Genomic DNA, 20,639 nt, shown 5'->3' on the forward strand with positions numbered 1-20,639 from the left:
TAGTATTCGTATCGAAATTATGAAAACAAAAAAAGCTTCCACAATATATTTATTTATTCTAAACAAGTCAACAATGAAATTGGTTGTACCAAAACCCTACGTTATTGGCTATCTTCGGATGGTTTATGGGCTTTAATTCGTATTTTTATTTATTTTTTTATTTTTATTTTTAAGTTTAGGAGGGAAGTGTGTTATATGCCAACCTAATAAAACCGCACTGCATTTTTTGAGCGCACGCAAACAACCGGCGTTTTTTGCCCAAACCCAAATAAGCATGCGTTGCGACAATGTAAAGCATGTGTGAAATGTCAAATCTAAATGTCACGCAGAACAAAAATTGGAATCGAGTTAGGTTTTCACGCAGCAAATTCAATTTGGGTTGCTCTCATACAAGTTGTATGTACATGATCATTTTTGACAGAAAATGACATGCGTGCGTTTATATTAGGTTGGCATGTAACCGTCGAGCAATCTTCGTCGAAGAGCCGTACTGATTCCTCAGGTAATGGGTAGCAACCCTGCGGGAAAAAAATGGGAGACACACAAAGCACCAGTTTTGCACTACAGGTTTAAATCAACGGGAAAATGTATTCTCAATTTTTTACCTTAAGTAGCATTGTCACCATATGCCAAGTTTCAAGAATCTAACTTAATTTAAAATCGATTGCAATAATCCACACTTTTTTTTGGAAAAAAAAACGAAAGCAGAAAATACTGTTAAGTACTAAAACACAATGTGACCAACTGACCGAGAAAATTTGTTCTCTACAATGCTTGACATTCGCATTCGGTTTGTCAGATAGCTCCACATTCGAGACAATCCTAATATATGTGTATATACATACATTTATGAATAGAGCCCATATATATATTAATCATCCCCATTTAGCTTCCAACTAAAGAACTGACTTTTCAGTTGACTCTGTGCATCTGCTACGTTCTGCCATTAAGAGGAATTCATTAGCGGTATACTAATTTCATTGCCATATGAACTTGTGTACATTTGTATATCACGGCAGACAAGTTGAGAACGAGCACAAAGATATACTTATATTAAAAAATGTATGCATAATTATCGTTAATAAAAAATAATCTAAATTTCAATAAAACTGAAAAAACAACTTTAATTGCATGTTTTTTATGTATATAGTAAATACTCATACATACAAATGTACATACAGAACAGAAAAATTGCAAAAGATATGAAAAGAAGCTACATATAACAATTTGTGATCTTGTCAATTAGCCGCAGGTACCCGACACAGTTTTTGTTACAATAAATATTGATTATTTGATAAAGAAAGAAACATTTTTGTGGAAATATTTGTATAATTTGTACCGTGTGATTCGATTCCTGTTAGCGAAAGTGATAAGTGTAAACAACAAATAAATATGTGTATGTACATATGTACATACTATGTTGTGAAAATAATTCTGTGAAAAGTTGGGCGACACGCTTCAAAAAGAGTGATAATAATTGTATTTGGAAAAATAAAAAAAAATAACTGTTAATCAAGTAGTAGTAGTAAATAGTAGAATATAATGAACCGGACTAGAAAAAAGATTGAGCGCCCAAAAAATCCATACACAACGGTAAACTGCCTCTCACGGTGGAGCTTCTGGTAAGACTTGTTCATATATTTATTAAGTTTTATTTACTATATAATATTGCATTTAAATAAATGAGTGTGTAAATAAAGGTCATTGGACTAGATACATATTTATGTGAATTATCTATGGGATATAGACAAAGAACAATCAAAATACAAAATAGTTACATACATATATACAAAATATAAAACAATGAGAAAAAATTGTTGGGTTGGCTGCTATGAAATGTTAAAGAACAAAAGTATTCAAACATGCAAGGGCGTAGTCATGGAGAAGGGGGCATTGCCCCCTTCGTATGCCACACACACATACATATATGGAAATCTAAATTCAAATTAACATAAAAATGTACCTAAAATTCTAAATGTTTTTGAAAAGAACAAAACATTTTTTTTTTTTTAATTTTAAACTTTCACTCTGATAGACTTAAATTTAATAGGCTCATTCCGTTCATTGATTTAAAATTTCAAAAGCAAATAGTGAAATTAACATGAAAGTACATAAATGACATATGTATACCTATTACAAATTATTATATATGGGGCTTTTCACGTCAAGTGTTCCCATTCGAAAAATCGAATCTCTCCAAAATCCACCAAAGTGGAAAAGGAGGGACCGAAATATTAACGGGTTGCGATGATGAAGTTGTCGAATTTGTTGAATTTCTTATTTTTGCATACAACGTTTCATAAGTTTCAGCAACAATATTTCTTCTTTTCTCAATCAAGAATACTTGATTAAAACTGTCCTACAATATTTAAATGTACGAGTTAATTCAGTGAATAAGAGTACTCGAATGTAAAGTTGTTAACCTCGACTAGAAATCCACTGCCGTGACAGTTACACGAATATCTAGATTTTTAAAGTTTTTTATACAATTTTCTTCATTTTAAAAAAAATTAAAACCGATAACGAGAACACGTGCAGTATTGCCTTAAGGTTAAACGCACGACACTTTGGGTGAAATTTTAAAAATTGCCCATAGCTTGTTGGCAAATTGTATGTGTTTATACTTGGTTTTGTGTTACATGTCGAATGAGATTTGTGGGTCCGGTGACATGACCAAAATAATAGGTGTACACAGCTTTGGTTCTATATCATTAAAAGATTTTGCGAATGAAAACAAATTTTGTATGGTAATATTAATAACTTTAGTTACTTATACTAAATATATGAAAATTATTATAATTCATTATTTCAAAGATAACTGTATCATAATAAAAAAATTTCGTTGGTCAAAATAATAGGGGTATCCAACTTTTCTTAAAAATCAAAGTGCACCATTGAAATATAATTCCTTACTCCACTGTTATTTTAATCACCGGTATCTCCTCCATGTTTTGTATAACTTAGCCTCTACCATTGGTCACGACTTTAATTAATTTTTGACAGGCTTCCAGTGGAGTGCTATCCCATCCCAATCCTTCATCTTCTGGCAAAATAACTCGCTTCTTTGAAATGAAAAGGACTCCAGTCATCTTCTAAGGTCACTTCACAAGTTTCCAATCGGGTTGGGGTCAGGGAATTGACTTGGTCATTGCATACATGTGGAAATTCCGTTTCTGAAACACTCAGATACCAACCGAAGAGTATGTTTTGTACCGTTATCTTGGTGATAACTCAATCTGAGTGGCATGTTTTTCTCCGCATACGACGGTACAAAACATACTCTTCGGTTGCCATCTCAGTTGTTCGGAACTGGAATTGTCACATGTATATAATTTACTTTATGTGTGCCGAATTTTCAATAATGATCAAGAAAATTTCGAATTACTTGGAGAGTTAGAGCCAAATTAACCCCCAAGTTTGGCCAAATCATATTCAGTATTTCGGGGTGCCGAGCTCGCGGCTCGTGATTTAATCGAAATTTTAAATTTGTGCTATCAAGTTTGTATCAAGAACTGCGGCTGCTATTTTTGTACTCAAATTTCTAGTAGAAATGTTGATTAATGTCCATTTGTATATAAAATTCAATTATTCTTTATCTTGGAATTATTCTTTAAATTAAAAACATATATAATTTTTTTTTGATAATAAAAAATTAATTATCTTCAATTGAAAGGCTGCTTCAATATTCATATATACTACATATTGTAACGAATTTACTGCAATTTCCCTTATTTGCAATCTTCTGCTAACGTTCGTATCGCTAAACTGTTGAATAAATAACTCCAATATTGAATAATGGATAAATGGCCTTTATTAAAGTACTTCACAATAACACTTATACTTTGCAACCATAGTGTACAAGTACAAGTGTGTTGACTTCTTTCTGACAGGCACTCGCTTAAAAAAAAAAATCTGGGTTGCCATTGTTGTTTCGGTTGAAAACGGTCAATTAGGGTTCTGTGCAGAGACGTAAAAGATTGAAGCAGGGTTTATGTAGTCACAAAAGTGTTGCTCCTGTTCCACAGCTATTTAATTTTATGTCATGGCGAAAAGTGTTCAGTTCAGAGTTATTGATTTTCATTAAAAGTTTAGTTTATTACGGAGGGTTACTCCTTTAAGTGCAAAAAGCAGAAAAACGTAGAGTTTTTCAAATAATTGTGAAAAACTTTTTAATTTGAACTTCTGTATCCAAGTTCACTATATTTGTGTAGAATCTGGAGGTCAATTCCTTAACAATGAAAAACTGAAAAATGTACACTTCTTGAAAACTCATTTGCACACACAATTTACACTTTGAATTTAGTTGTGTTTTTATGCACAAAATTTTGAAACTAAAAACAAAATTTTCACTTGTCAGGAAAAAACGGCCCAATGTCAAAAAACCCTATCGAAATACAAACTGGCTTGTTTTTTTTTTTTAATGAACTACGTTATATTTTTCTTGTATTTCGTTAGTTTTTTTAAATAGAGTTCACACACTTACACCAGTACTGAAACCTTATTGGCTCCTTCGACAAAATATATAAGAGAAAAATACATAGAAAATAAAGTAGTGTCATATAGGAGTTTGATTTGTTCGCACTTATAGCACCATTTTATTTGCAGGAGACTTTCACAGCTACAAAAATTAACAAGCCAACCTAATATAAACGCACGCAAGTCATTTTCTGTCAAAAATGTCTCATGCACATACAACTTGTATGAGAGCAACCCAAATTGAATTTGCTGCGTGAAAACCTAACTCGATTTCCAATTTTTGTTCTGTGTGACATTTAGATTTGACGTTTGCACACATGCTTTACATTGTCGCAACGCATGCTTATTTGGGTTTAGGCAAAAAACGCTGGTTGTTTGCGTGCGCTAAAAAAACGCAGTGCGGTTTTATTAGGTTGGCTTGTAAGGCGGATTTACACAGACGCTTTGGTTGTGTTGCATTCATTAATTCATCTGTCGGGCGAAGTATCGAAAAATTTACATAAATGCTTTGGTTGCGTGCCTACGCTTTGACTACGCCATACGAAGAACAATGAAACGCCGTACGTTATCTTTGCTTTGAAGCGACCAAAGCGTTTATATAATTTTGCCCTTATGAATTTGTGTAAACAGACTTAGAAGTGAAATTTTTCAATGTTACACGTGTGCCGTTTTATATTTTCACTCTAGTTTAAATAAATTTTGCTTTCCGTATGTTTCCGAATTGTTGCAGGCTACAAATCTTCTAGTATTCTTATTTCCGCGGAAATATATGCAACTATTTCATCTGTAAATACTACAAAGTTTATTTAAACTATCAAATGCAACTCAGCTTGAAGTACTCTTACGTACCAAAAATGCAACTATAGACCTGAGATTTGCATCAGGTGAACGAGGCTGTTTGTAGTCATTGTGAATGATGACAAAGTGTGATCTCTTATATGTCAACTGCCTGACAGGCTGTTCAATATGGCTACTTTTCAGCGTTTTGACAGGCTGTTCAATATGGCGGCGCCTATCTTCAGCGGGTGATAGAAAGAGATACAGAATGAGACAGCGATAGTCAAATACGAATCAGGTGATCCAATCACTTTGGAATTTTGACGTTTATGCAGAAGAGATCACACTTTGTCATCATTCACAATGTTTGTAGTTTTGACGTTTATCGCTCAGTTGACACACTTGTATAGGTACACTATGTTTGCAACTAGCTTGCTTAATAACCAAACTGACTGATAGCTTAAATCATTGTTTACTATATAGTTTGGCAGCTTAAATAGAGCTTATGTTGCGAATAGAGTGGAAGGCAGTGGAATAGGCAGTCGAATGTCATATAATGAAGGAATTGATGTTCGGAGTTTTTTCAAAATTTGCCCGAAATCCTGAATCACAAAAGGGAGTGTAGTTAAGTACGAAAATGAAAAAATGTAGTTAGGTTTTGCTCCTTTTTTAGCAGGAGATTTTCATTTTAAAAAAGTAATATATAAATCAATGTCCCTTCTAATTCTAATTTTATCTATGGAGCTTCGCATGCACTTTATAAAAACGCGCTTTTTATTTTTACGAACTTATTCCTCAATGAAAATAAATGAAACACGTATTAATGTAAGCATTAATCATGTCTCTTACTTCTTAAATATTCTTCTTAAATATTATAAATGTGTTTAAAGTAGCAGGACTAAAATAATATTGACAAATCTGATATGTCAAACTAATTTTATATAATAAAAATGATTTCATACATTGCATGCATTTTATACATATGCATTATATTTAAAATTTTCTCTAACTATTCGTTTTGTGCTGACTAAATTTTGCTTATGCATAACTTTCTTTGGCTATATAAGATAACAATTCCAGGGGCCGTTTTCACCATCTTCCGTGAACGCTAACATAGAAGAACCCTAAGTTTTTAATTATTTGTGTTTTGCTTTGACGTTGGCGGTGCGTTGCTTATAGATTGAAGCAATTAAAGCGAGTGTGTTCAAAGTCAGATGTAGGGGCAACGCAAGTACCAAAACGACTCAAAAAGTCACCTTAAGCCTAGTTGCTTCACGTTTTATTTATCATTATTAATTAAAAATGTTGGATCTCGTAAGAAGCTAAACTTAGGCAAGATACACACGAGACATAGCTTCGTAGACGCGTACAAAATATGGAATGGAGCTACGATTTTCTACGCCTCAAGATTTCTTATGCTGTACCTAATACGCGTCTATGAAGATACGCCTCGTGTGCATCTTCCCTTAAATTATTTTCAAAGAAAAAATGCTTTGTTTTTTAAACTTTGCTAATTTTCACATACATGTCTACTACTATGGCTGTCGCTTCCATACTATTATTTCATTATTTAAAAAAAAAAATTATTCTGAAAAATGCTACCTTGTCACATGCGTTTTCAAACACGTTTGCCACACCATGTTTTCATTTAGGACCAAAATGCATCAAAAAAAAAGACCAGATCTCAAAAAAAAAAAAAAAAAAAGAACCAAATTTTAGTTTTTTTATTGGTATACAAACAATTGGGATGTTTCAATGGTTTAATATATAAAATTTTAATAAAGTAGAAACTTGGTTTTAATTCAAACTGCACAAACAAAAATGAAGTGCACCTTTAGGTATTATATGTTCACATTTCTAGGATTAGTCTATAGGGTGACTCATGAAAGCTGTTTACGCGGCGTAGGCTGCCACCCGTCCCATCTCCCCCTTGTACATACGTATATATGAATTTCTTTATAACCCGTAGTTTGTATTATATATTTTTATTACATTGAATTGTATAAATATTGAATTATATATTACATTGAATTGTATCCTATTATATTCCCCAAAAGAAATGAATATAACTTACCGTTAAATTTCTCACTGGGAACCCTCATGGACATGTGGCAGCCTCCACCGCGTAAATCCACCAAGTTCAATTCGCCGCAAGTACAGGATGGCGATATGGCATGATCGTCAACCTGTCAAAAAACCACTACCTCTTGGTTATTGAAAAAAATTATTATCATTCGTTGTCATCCTCATTGTAAATGATGACAAAGTGTGATCTCTTATCTGTCAACTGCCTGACAGGCTGTTCAATATGGCTCTTTTCAGCGTTTTGACAGGCTGTTCAATATGGCGGCGCCTATCTTCAGCGGGTGATAGAAAGAGATACAGAATGAGACAGCGATAGTCAAATACGAATCAGGTGATCCAATCACTTTGGAATTTTGACGTTTATGCAGAAGAGATCACACTTTGTCATCATTCACAATGGTCATCCTTGCTCAATAATTCGGTCGCAAAAAATTATATTTTCAACCTTTTTGTGCGCGGTTTTTTTGGAAATCATAAAGATTTATAAAATATCTCGTTTTCGCTTTAGTAATTATAAAATATTCTACAATATAGTTCCTGCGGTTTGTGAATTATTATCGCTACAGAAAGTCAGCCCTATATTGGTATATCGCGCTAAATAAGTGTTCGAAAATACCTCGTCGCTTGCTTGCTGCTTAACAAAGTCTTTGTTAAAACTCATCGAGAGTCTTTCGCCAACTTTTTTTTGTTTGATCTACAAATCACGATAATTGCGCCCGCATACCGACATTATATTGTTATATTCATTGAAAGGGATACTAAACATTTTGTAAGCTTTATAAAGGCCGTATAAATTAAAGAAAAGGAGTGTTCCTTACGAATTTAAAAGTGTCTTTCATTGTGCTTGAGGAGTAGTCGCCATCTTAGAGGTGTGCAAAGTGCAGAGTGTCAGCAACTACACATTGCTGGACATATTCAACGTAACGCCATCCATTTCACGAAGAGACTGGCGTGTGTCACCGCCGCTGTATTGTCGTCACCACAACACCGCTACCAGTTCATCGTCGTCACCGCCGCCAAGGCGCTATCATCGCCGTGCCAAGCCAGTGCATCCGTAAACAACCGTCAAGAGGCCATTCCCATAAAAGCCTATCCAAGCAAATCTGTGAGTACCATCCTATAGCTTAACTAAAAGCATATAAACTTATAAGGTTTAAAATTATATCCATTTACACACGCTGTTATATGAACGCACCTAGTAATACTCTTGATAAACTTGATTGTTTATCAGATGTATTATTGCCAAACAAAAATATTTAGATTGTTATACAAATTAAAAAATGCCAAGATTAAGTGAAAAATCAAAACTAAAACGTCTGTACTAAGATATTCTTGTAAATGACTTGCTAATGTTGGAGATTTCTGATAAAAATGCCTGCTGTAATGTCGGCAAGGTTGCATTCCTTTGAGTTTACCGCGTAATGAAATGTGCGCGTAAATTTATACAAATTGTGTAAATGATTTTTCATACAAAATTTGACAGTTCGTTTACGCACTAGATAAATTTATATGTTTACACACTTTATAAGGCATTTATACGGTTACATGAGTCCCCCTTATGTCTTTCACCAATCAAACGTTGTGAACCTAGTTTTGCTTGATTGCAATGGAATAAAGTGCATAGCGCAGTTAGGTTTTATTAAAGAACGGTTAAAAAATTTGCATTGTGGCAAACTCAGTAAATCGTAAATAAAACTAAGCAGTGGTGTTAATGCTATTTTTATAGATGTTTACTTTTTCGCTAACAGTTTAAACTTCATACCAGAGCCTAGATTCAGTAAGTGTGAGTTGGAACTCAGACTAAAAATCAATTGTCTTAAAAGTTTCAACTGTGTAATAACTGAATACCAATCGAAATATGTAACCACTAAAACAAGTCTTTTTTCTGATAAGTCCGTTGTTTCATCAAAAATTAATGACAATGTGATTGCCCGAACATTCAACACTTCCTTTTTTAATGCCTTGCCTAAATTACCTACCGGGTGAAATGTCATTTTTCTGCTACATTTTATAGATAGAGCAATTTTCGTGGTAAGAATTCCATTGAAGTGTAAATTGGTTAGGTATTTCAATTATTTTATACGATATTTAATGATTAAGTTGAAACACGACCTTTCGAATCTTTAGATTTACCGGAAGTACCGGCCACCATATTTATTTTCAAGGTTGCCATCTATTTTCATATCGATAGTTTTACAATATTTACAATGGGTTTACAGAAGTAAATTGAAAATTATGTGTGGGTAATAGATTTGCCGAAAATTTTATTAGCAGTATGTTGAATTTTTGTTTCAGTGAAAAAGAAATAAAAGTACCAAATCCGTGCCGAACAAGAACCAAAATTGAGAAATAGGGACCAGCGGACCATATGGGGTTGAAAAGAGCCATTTTTTGTCCAAATGGACTGAGATGGCAACCGTGTTCTCAAATGTAAGCATCCATATCAAATACATACACATATAAGTACTTCGACATTACGAAATACATTGTCGCGTTGTAAGCCAAAGTATTTTTGCACAAAACCTTTTTGACCACCACAATACCACAGATTAAGTGTAAAATTTCACAAAAATTATAAATTTTTTCGAAAAATCACACCGAATAACTACAGTCCTTGTTTACGAATTTAGAAACAATGAGAATGGCAAACACGAACGAGTACGAAATATAATGTCAAAACGTATATGCACATGGTTGTATTTCAATGCACGAAAATGCTTTAAAAACGCATGAAATTATTAAATTAAAATTGAAAAAAAATGTTAAAAACTTTAATATAAATAAAAGGATTCTTTTAATAACAACAAATAAGCCTTATATATTCTATTTATACATCAATTGGTAAGGTTTATCTCACTTTAAAATTTAAGCTAAATAATCTAAAGTTTTGTTTTTTTTGAAATTGAGTCGAGAACTGTGCGTGTGAATGTGCGAATTTCACCGATCAGCTGTTAGTTGCGCTACTTGGCAAAATTTACAATGGCTTATACTGTTTTCACACAGACGGCTTATTGAATAATAAAGGCAGTTTTTACATTAAGACGCTTATTGAGCTCAATCTTCCCTACAAAATTCGAATCTATTATTATTTCATTAGTAGCTAATCGAATGCCTAATGAAGTCAAAAGCACAATGCAACTCTGTTGGCAGCGTTCGGCTTCCGTTTCCGCTTCTTAGTTTTTGGTGTGGTCAGTGCTTAAAAATGTCATTTGTCAAAGCAAATGTCATTGTCTGCATGGCGGAACGATACAAGGTGGCCGCATCGAACAGCTGATTATAACCTTTTTTATTTGATTTGATACATCAACTACCGGCGCAGTACGATTTTGACATTTGTCCATCGAATTTACAAGTACATGGAATTTTTTTTGTTTGTAGGTATGTCACCATGTATCGTTCCGCCATGATTGTCTGTCTCATCCTTCATATTAATCGAGCAGTTACTTCTGTGTGAAAGCAAAAAATTTACGATTTCATTAGCAGGTGAAATGAGATCATTAAGTTTCTGTGTGAAAACAGTATTAAATGATACTGTCCGACCTCCTCATTGCATATTTCTAGGCTTTTCTAATTCCAGAACTTACTAGTTAGTTATAAATTTCTCAGCTACAACTACGCTTCTCTCATACCCAATGCGCTTGTATGTGTGAGCGACACTTCCACAATCACAATTGCATACCTTTAGGAGCATTGCAAATAAGATATCTGCATGTGCTTGTGCGTTGCTTCTCCGCCGCGTGCACGCGCATGTGTAGACATAATGATTGAATTATTGATGCGAATTAACGTCACTGCTTAGCATCGGCCTAGAGATGGCAGTACCCCTTAGTGCCGCCAACATTCGTAACGCATCCCTCCACCTAAGTCTGGTCGTCCCGATCAGACAAATCTCTCAATCTAAACGCTGCTAGCATCTCCAAATGAACCACCCTTCTACTTCGTGGTTTCCCAATTGTTTGTATGCGGTAGATGGTGTCATTGATCTTCTTCACAACTTTGTACCAGCCTTCCCAACTGCACCGAAATTTGGGGGAAACACCTTTCCGCCGGTGAGGGTTGTATAACAGTACCAAATCTCCCGCCAAGAAACCTTTCGAATTATTGTTCTCATCGTACCTGTGTTTCATCGTACTACTCAATACTCTGGTTCGTTCCTTCACACTCTGTTGTTTGGCCAATGAACTACTTCGTAGAGCTTGCGCTGGACGGATTTGCTTTGCATAATCAAGATCGTTCCGAAGCTTCACACCAGTAGTGTGCCCTGGCTTGAAACCACCCTTGCATTCTTTCTACGATATTCTTTCCTTCGTTTTAGTACGTCCGTTAGGGCTTTTCAATGCCAGTGTTTCTCTCACACGTACCTTCGGTTTTGATTTGTTTGGCCTATTCGTTCCATCAACCCTTGCCCGATCTGCTGCCTTTGACTTTTGCGGTTTTTGTCGAATCTCTTTCACCAGCACTCGATTACTGCTGAACCCTTCTTCCAAACTGAAGTTAAGTGGCACATCCTGGTTCTCATAGCGCATAATCTTTCTTGGCATATCGATCCTGATGTCATGGTAAACTAAGAAGTCCACTCCCAATATGACTTCATCAATGATCTCCGCCACAACGAATTTGTGTAGAACCATGACTTTCCCAATTAGGACTTCACATATCACTTCTCCCTGGACTTGGTTATACTCGCCTGTGACCGTACGCAACCTTGCTTCAGGTAACGGTTTTACTCTCCTGTTGACTAAATCAGATCGAATCAATGAATGAGAGGCGCCCGTACCTACAGTCAGTACACGCTACTTGCCATCCACATTCCCTCTGACGGTAAGACTGCTTAATTTCCTTCCAATCTGCGACACAGATATCACAGGACATTCAATAGCTGGATCTAGCTCTCGATTTTTACATCTGGTACGCTCTTGCCCATCTCCTCCAGCTTTGCGTTTACGGCCACCCAAGTTGGAACTACCAGGACCAAGATGGCAATGACGTGCAATGTGACCGGGCTTCCCGCATTTGAAGCATTTGATAACTCTTTCACTCCGCTTTTGCGATCCTTTCATCGACTCCAATATGGCGTCTACCCACTCTGGCCTTTCTACTTCCACACGGCGTGTTTTGAAAACTGCCTTACACAGAAGCGACGCTGTTCCTGAATCAGAGCATGTGATACCGTTTCTGCGAATGCTAGTTTTGGATTCGCATATGTAGCCCGCTTCGTTTCCACATCTCGTATGCCATTTATGAAGCTCTGAATTTGTACCCTTTCAGTGTATTCCACGGGTGCGTCCGCATTTGCAAGATGAGCCAATGTTTCAATATATGAAGCAAACTCCTGCAATGTCTCATTTGCTTTTTGGTAGCGGTTTTGCAACTCAATTTGGAATATCTGTTTTCTATGCTCACTTCCATAAAGTCGTTCTACAGCAGCCATCAATGCTTCATAACTGTTGCGTTCGTTCTCTGGAATTGTCTGTAAGATTTCGGCAGCTGGTCCTTTCAATGATACGAAGAGTGCAGCAACTTTATCTTCAGCATTCCAGTTATTCACTGCTGCGGTCTTCTCAAACTGTAGCTTAAAGACCTGGAAAGGAACAGAACCGTCAAAGGATGGTGTTTTTACCTTTGGATTACTCGCTGAAACAGCTGGGCGGTTTAGTTGTAACTGCTCCATACGACATTTTAGCGCTTGTATCTCGGCATCAATTTTATCCTCGAGTTGTAAAATTTTTGCATCCTGCTCTTCCAGTTTCACAAAGAGCTGCGATGATACCTGTTCCGAAATTTGTGCCGACATTTCAGATATACGTGCCTCTTGCGCTTCCAGTTGAGATGCCAAATATGTCTTCTGTTTTTCCAATTGTGATGTTATACGGGTTCCCTGCGGTTCCAATTGGGATACCATATACGTATTCTGTTCTTCCAGTTGTGATGATGTTTGTGTTTCCTGTGCTTCAATCTTCGCTGTTATTTCTGACGACATTTCTGACATTTGCGACGACATTGATGCTACTGTCGATGTTTGTGCAGATATTGCAGCCAAAATCATGTTCAAGTCTGTGCTCGTAACTGTCTGCGGTGTTTCTTCCATTTTTGTTGTTTCCTCGCTTTCAAGATGAAAGTCGTACTCTTCCTCGTCGATTCCTTCTAATTCCATTGCCTGTCGTAGTCGTTCCCGAAGTTCTAGTTTAATGCCGGTTGTATTCAATCTACGGCTCTTCAACTCCTTCTTCAGTTGCTGGATCTTCAAATCACTTAACTTTGGCATGTCCAAGTTGTATTCGAAGTCTTCGGAATTTATTCAACAATTCCTCTTCTGACACCAATTGTAACGAATTTACTGCAATTCCCCTTATTTGCAATCTTCTGCTAACGTTCGTATCGCTAAACTGTTGAATAAATAACTCCAATATTGAATAATAGAAAAATGGCCTTTTTTAATTACTTCACAATAACACTTATACTTTGCAACTAGCTTGCTTAATAACCAAACTGACTGATAGCTTAAATGAAACTGATTTCTCGCCTCCACTGTTGTCGCCCTTTTATACTGTCCAACCTCCTCATTGCATATTTCTAGGCTTTTCTAATTCCAGAACTTACTAGTTAGTTATAAATTTCTCAGCTAAAACTACAGATGTATAATTTTTATAGCTTCTCTCATACCCCATGCGCTTGTATGTGTGAGCGACACTTCCACAATCACAATTGCATACCTTTAGGAGCATTTCAGATAAGATATCTGCATGTGCTTGTGCGTTGCTTGTTACGATTGTTAGCAACACTAAGGGGTACTGCCATCTCTATGCCGATGCTAAGCAGTGACGTGAATGCACATCAATATTTTTATTACTTTGTGTACACCTATGTACGTACACGCAGCGGAGAAGAGATGCACAAACACATGCAGATATCTAATCTGAGATGCTCCTTAAGGTATGCAATTATAATTGTGGAAGTGTCGCTCACACATACAAGCGCATGGGGTATGAGAGAAGCTATAAAAATTATACATCTGTAGTTGTAGCTGAGAAATTTATAACTAACTAGTAAGTTCTGGAATTAGAAAAGCCTAGAAATATGCAACGAGGAAATCAGACAGTATAAAAAGGCGACAATAGTAGAGGCGAGAATCAGTTTCATTTAAGCTATCAGTCAGTTTGGTTATTAAGCAAGCTAGTTGCAAAGTATAAGTGTTATTGTGAAGTACTTTAATAAATGCCATTTTTCCATTATTCAATATTGGAGTTATTTTATTTATTCAACAGTTTAGCGATACGAACGTTAGCAGAAGATTGCAATTGTAAACTCGTTACAATATGTATATTCGTTGTGACTGCAAACAATGTATTATTTAATCAATACATTAGACAGGTCGATGTTTTCCCGAAAAATTCCAACATGCAAACTGCTCTAAGGACCATGGAATATCCCATATGTTAAAATTAAAAAGATGGCGATTCGGAGCGCGTTATATAGCCATACGAAAATTTTATGGATATGACTACATACATACATATGTATGTATATGTATCCCATAATTTGACTTAACTAGCAGGTGTCCAAATATTGAAATTTGAGAAGCAACCAACCAAATAAAAAACCTAATTCGATATAAGCACTTTTCAGATCAGTGTTGCCACCTTCTCCGAAAATGTTTCTATCAATATACCAAAAATGTATGCATATAAAAATAAATTATTCAGCCGCAACGCTTTTAAATAAAAGCCTATAGTATTCATAGACCAACTCAATTTTTCGTTGAACTTTATAATGGCTGCAATAACTCAATATCTTCTGAATGGTATTGAACAATGTCCGACCAACTTGAATTTTTAATTGAAACCCAACCGAACTTTACAAACAAATTTTTAAATTTAAAGACAATTTTACTTTTAATCAATTTACCACATATTATGACATTGAACATTGAAATAAAGTTTGTTAAGAATCCTGGGGAAAATTCTGACAAGGTTCGATCTGTTAAGTAGACTAGCTTAAGAACTCTTCGTGGTTACATACACTTAAAGCTTGAAATACCCATGGGCGTTAACTTCGAATATTTTTTTGAATTAGTAACTAAAACTTTAATAAAACCTTTCTGTAGAATGCTCAATATCACATACGAATGTGTAAAAGTGTTAATTTTTCCTTGAATAACCATGCAACGAGTAGTGGATCGTTGAAGTCACCTTAGTAAGACGAATTGTAAGATCCCAATAAAAATTAAGTAAAAAATGAATTTAAACAATTTGTGAAGTATTTTTTTATGTAAAAACGAAAATAAATAAACAAGTGTATTTATTTGTGTACTTTTTTTTTGCAATTTGGAATTTTGCAATTTGAAAAGAATTTTACCATTTTAAAAAATAAAACAAAAAAATCAAAATATGAAAAATTTCACCCTTTTAATTTTTTTTAGGAAGAAATACTAGTAGTATTGTGAAAAAGGTGACATTTTTCAAGTTTTGATTTTTTATTCTGTTTTTTTAAATGGTAAAACTCTATAAAAAATATTTGATAATTCTATACGTCACCATTTGTCATATGGTATCAAAAGACGCATTTTGGTGCCAGATCGTTTAAAAGATATTGACGAAAAATGACCGCGGGTACCTCCAAAAGCGGGGATGTGATCCAAAGTATTTTTACGCAGAACATTTGTCTGCGTTGTTTGCCCTAGGCCGCGCTTATAAAAAATTACCCTGGCCCACCCACCAATGGGGTGGGGTACACTCCTCCCGATATTTTTGGACGTGTATAAAGAGTTTTATGCTTTCCTATAGAATATGTCAAACGTTTCTTTCTGCAGCACTCCGTAAGATAGGTATCAATAGACATGCAATTAAATTTTCCCATTTGTATTGAAAACTTAGAAGTGCCATGCGGGCCAACTTAATATTAATGTATGTAAGGGGCTCTTATTTTTAGAGGCCTATTTCGGAATGTAAACAAAACTTTTAAGCATCGTTTCATGAACAAAATTGTTTTTTTGAAACGCCCTAATGAACAACGTAAATAAAAGCCAAATTAAACTTCCTTAACCCTAAGGCCATAGTCGTAACCATACCCATATCCATAACCATCTCACTGTGATCGATTAATGGTGCCTTAATCTAAAAATTGTGAAAATTTCATAAAAATGATGAAAACGCAAAAAATTACAAACATATTCCACAAAAAATAAGTATCTTGGTCATAACGTATCCAAAACAATGAAGAAAATCTAAAAAAAGTTATCAAATTCTCCAACTCAAATATTTTTAGGTTATGGATATGGCGAGAAACCAAAAACCAATTGATTGGCTATGGCGTTAGCGTTATGGTATGGCACCATTAATCGATTACATTGATTTCCATAAGGTTGGTTCGATCAGCTGTTTTGTCTGGTTATGGCTTTATGGTTATAAGTCACCATTAATTCGGCCTTTAGTCATAATAAGTTTTTTGTACAACAATTATTTATTTAATAAGCGCAAGACAACATTCGAAAACTGCTTGAAGTTTATTGCCCTCTCGTGGCAGTTTGATGTCACTCTTATGGCGTTCTCTAAAATATATTCAGACCAATTCTAAATATTCTCGCGGAATTTTGTTCTCGCGGATTTTTTTATTCCCGCGGAAAAATTCCTCCAATTCTGTTCTCCTAGGGAGAACAATAATTGGGGAATAGGAATTTCGAATATTCCAAGTCAGCTGTTTTGTCAATTGAAATTTCGTTGCGCATTTCTTATTTTGTTTAAAAATTGAAAAGTTTAATTATTGTTGCAAATTTGTTGGAAATTAAGAAATAAAATATAAACATTGCACAGTATATATTGCATTTCATGTGGTATTCACTGAAATGAGTAATGAATTGGTGCCACAGCAACATCAACAGCGGAACATAAGAAGAAGACGGCCGCACACAAATCTGGCGGAGTTGCCTGCTTTCATTCAGCAAAGCAATTTTCTGGCGGCCAAGTTGAGTTGAATTCGTCCTTCATCATATGCCAAAATCTATTTAAGCCTTATTAAAAAATCCTTGCGCAATTTCTGGATGGCTGCATCAAATTTGTATACCAAGAGCTCTACCGTTGCTTATGATATACTTTTCAACTTAAAATAAAGAATATTGTGGTTGTAGTTGTTGTTGTATTAGAAGTGAGAATATTGTGGTAGAATATAAATAATCTTTTAGCACAAATTTGTACAAATAAGTGTTCTTTCTTAAAATAACCAATTTCCTTTAACTATTTTGATGCATTCCCTTTAATTTAACAAGTGAAAAAACTCCTATGAAATGGCAGAGAAATCTCCCTCTCCCTCACATTCATAATACCTACTTTTCTCCCATAACCGGTTTCCGCTTTTTCGAACATCGTTCAGAATAGGAGGAAAGGGAGAAGTGAAAAAACTCACAAGGAATTTTTATTTAGAATACGAGGAATGGGAGAAGGGAGAAAACTCGCACGGAATTTTCGTTTAGATTTGGGCTGAATGTGCCTAACAATAACATACATAAAATAAAGTTTGCGATAAATGGATATTAGACTGGGTTGGCCCCCATACAAAAAAAAAAGTTGCTAATGTCCGCCCCTAAATTTGAAGATTATGTTGAGAGGGTTTCGGAAAAATTTTTTTTAATTTTTTTTTGATCCTGCGAAATACAGCCGACACGTTTTTTTCGTTGTAACTTGGTTATTTGATGTCCGATTTTTAAAATTGATATGTCATTATTTTGGCCTTTTAAGCTATGAAGTCGTTTTCACATGACTAGGTCAGCTAACAAAATCTCTACGAAAAATTGAGTTTTATCCAATACCTAGAAAAAAATTTGATTTTGTCGCATATTGTTATTATTATAAATACGAAACAACAGGTTTGACTCACTTATTTACTTTGACTTCCCCTATTCATGATATTTGGCATACCTTTATTAACTTTTCAATGCAAACCCTGCAATTTTTCCTCCGAAAATATCATGAGTTTCAGGTCTAATTATAATAAGAATCAGGTAAAATAACATTTACAATAAATATTGAAAGTGCTACAACTTCTTTGTTTATTATTTTAGTAATATGGTTTCAAAGCAACATTTTCTTGAATTTTTAAGTACTTTCATTTGGTAAGGAAAAAAACATACATCAGGGCGGTGAAATTTTGTTACCTGAGCTAGTCATGTGAAAACGACTTCATAGCTTAAAACGACATTAAACGGAAATGTGAAGCTTCTCAAGGCCAAAATAATGACATATCAATTTTAAAAATCGGCCTTCAAATAACCAAGTTACAACGAAAAAACCGTTTCGACTATATTTCGAAGGAGCAAAACAAAATTTTTTTAAATTTTTCCGAAACCCTCTCAACATTATCTTCAAATTTAGGGGCGGACCTTACCAACTTTTTTATTCGACCCAGTCTAATGGATATCTCTATCTTCTATATAATATATATCTATATATATAAAAAGAAGTGTACATTTTGATTGTCACTCCACAACTCGAGAACGGATAGAAAGATTGCCATGAAATTTTTAGGAAAGATACAGGAAGGAGAGATGATGGTTAGTTGATTTTGAAATCCCAAATCGATTTAGCCATTCTTGAGTTACGATTTTTTTTTAGAAAAAATTCAAAATTAAAAAAAAATAAGTCGGGTTTTCCTTCCTGACGCTATAACTCCAGAACGCACCAACCGATTACCACGGTTTTGCATTCGTTGGAAAGGTCTCAGCCTTCGTGAGGCTTATAGCAAAGAAAATTCTCGATCGACGCACATGGTCTCGAGAAATAGGCCAAAACGTGGATCCTGGTACCCCTAGAATGTGTTTATAGAATATGGATATCAAATGAAAGCTGTTGATGAGTGCTTTAGTAGAGGGTAATTTCCATACCCCTGGGACACTAGGGTCTCGAGATATAGGCCAAAATGTGGACCCGGGTACGACTAGAATGTTTTTATAGGATATGGATATCAAATGAAAGCTGTTAATGAGTCCTTTCGTATAGGGTAATTTTCATACCCCTGGGTGACTTGGGTCTCGAGATATAGGCCAAAACATGGACCTGGATACACCTAGAATGTGTTTTTACATTATGGGTATCAGATTGAAGCTGTTGATGTATGCTTTAGTACAGAGTAAGTTTTACACCGCTATAATGTGTGTGTATTATGGATATCAAATGAAAGCTGTTGCTGAGAGCTTTAAAGTAATTTTCATTGTGATAATCGATTTATTCGCATCAACCTGGCAAAACTGATAAATATGCATGCGAAGCCGATATAAACACATGAATTAATGATACCCACATACCTATTTACATACGTCCTATTCGATTTGCCTGAAATTTGGTATATAAATTTGCCTATATTAGTATTTACGATGCTTTTTTCCGGAAAGTAGACCAGAGACGTACTGGGACTTGGATTAGGACTAGGACTGGGACTGAGACTGCGACTCGGAGTGGGACTGGGACAGAGACTCGGAATAGGACTGGAACAAAATAAATACCAACCTCTGGGATTGGCAATAAAATATGAAGAAGAATGAGAAAAACTTGAGAGAAGAGAAAACAGAGAAGGAGAAGAAGTCTGAGAAAGAGATAGAATGAGACGAAGATGGAGATAGATGAAGCGAAAAATACGGAGGGAGGAATGAATAAAAAGTTTGGGAAAAAGTGTAGAGTGGCGAGGGCAGAGATAGACGGAAAAAGCATATTAAAATGTATGCAGATAGACCAAATTTAGGGCAGAACAACATCTGCCGGGTCTGCTAGTATATGTATATAAAAGAAAGTGGTGTTAGTTAGTTAGTTAGTTGTGAGTACTTTGATACTGGGTATTTTCTGTCCCCCTGGATGACTAGGGTCTCGAGATATAGGCCAAAACGTGGACCCGGGCACCCCTAGAATGTGTTTATACAATATGTATATCAAATGAAAGCTGTTGATGAGTGCTTTAGTACAGTTGGTGACTAGGGTCTCGAGATATAGGCGAAAACGTTGACCCGGGCACCCCTTGAATGTGTTTATACAATATGGATATCAAATGAAAGCTGCTGATGAGTGCTTTAGTACAGGGTAGTTTTCATACCTATTGGTGACTAGGGTCTCGAGATATTAGCCAAAACTTGGACCCGGGTACCCCTAGAATGTGTTTATACAATATGGATATCAAATGAAAGGTGTTGATGAGTGCTTTAGTACAGGGTAATTTTCATATGTATTTGTGGCTAGGGTCTCGGGATATTGGCCAAAACGTGGACCAGGGTAACACTAGGATGTGTTTTTACATTATTGGTATCAAATTGAAGCTGTTGATGT

The 20,639-nt window shown here is 35.2% G+C and overlaps 1 protein-coding gene across 1 annotated transcript in view; it reads left to right on the forward strand.

Moving 5' to 3' along the window:
- Nucleotides 1–912: 912 nt before the first annotated feature.
- Nucleotides 913–20,639, forward strand: part of rdog (red dog mine) — a 33,656-nt gene continuing 13,929 nt past the window's right edge. The window contains exon 1 of the mRNA XM_067763605.1: nucleotides 913–1,622. Coding sequence (XP_067619706.1) covers nucleotides 1,543–1,622 — 80 coding nt within the window. The 5' untranslated portion in view covers nucleotides 913–1,542. The remainder of the gene's footprint in view (nucleotides 1,623–20,639) is intronic.

The sequence above is a fragment of the Eurosta solidaginis genome, chromosome 1 (genome assembly GCF_040869045.1).
Source record: "Eurosta solidaginis isolate ZX-2024a chromosome 1, ASM4086904v1, whole genome shotgun sequence".
Lineage (NCBI taxonomy): Eukaryota > Metazoa > Arthropoda > Insecta > Diptera > Tephritidae > Eurosta > Eurosta solidaginis.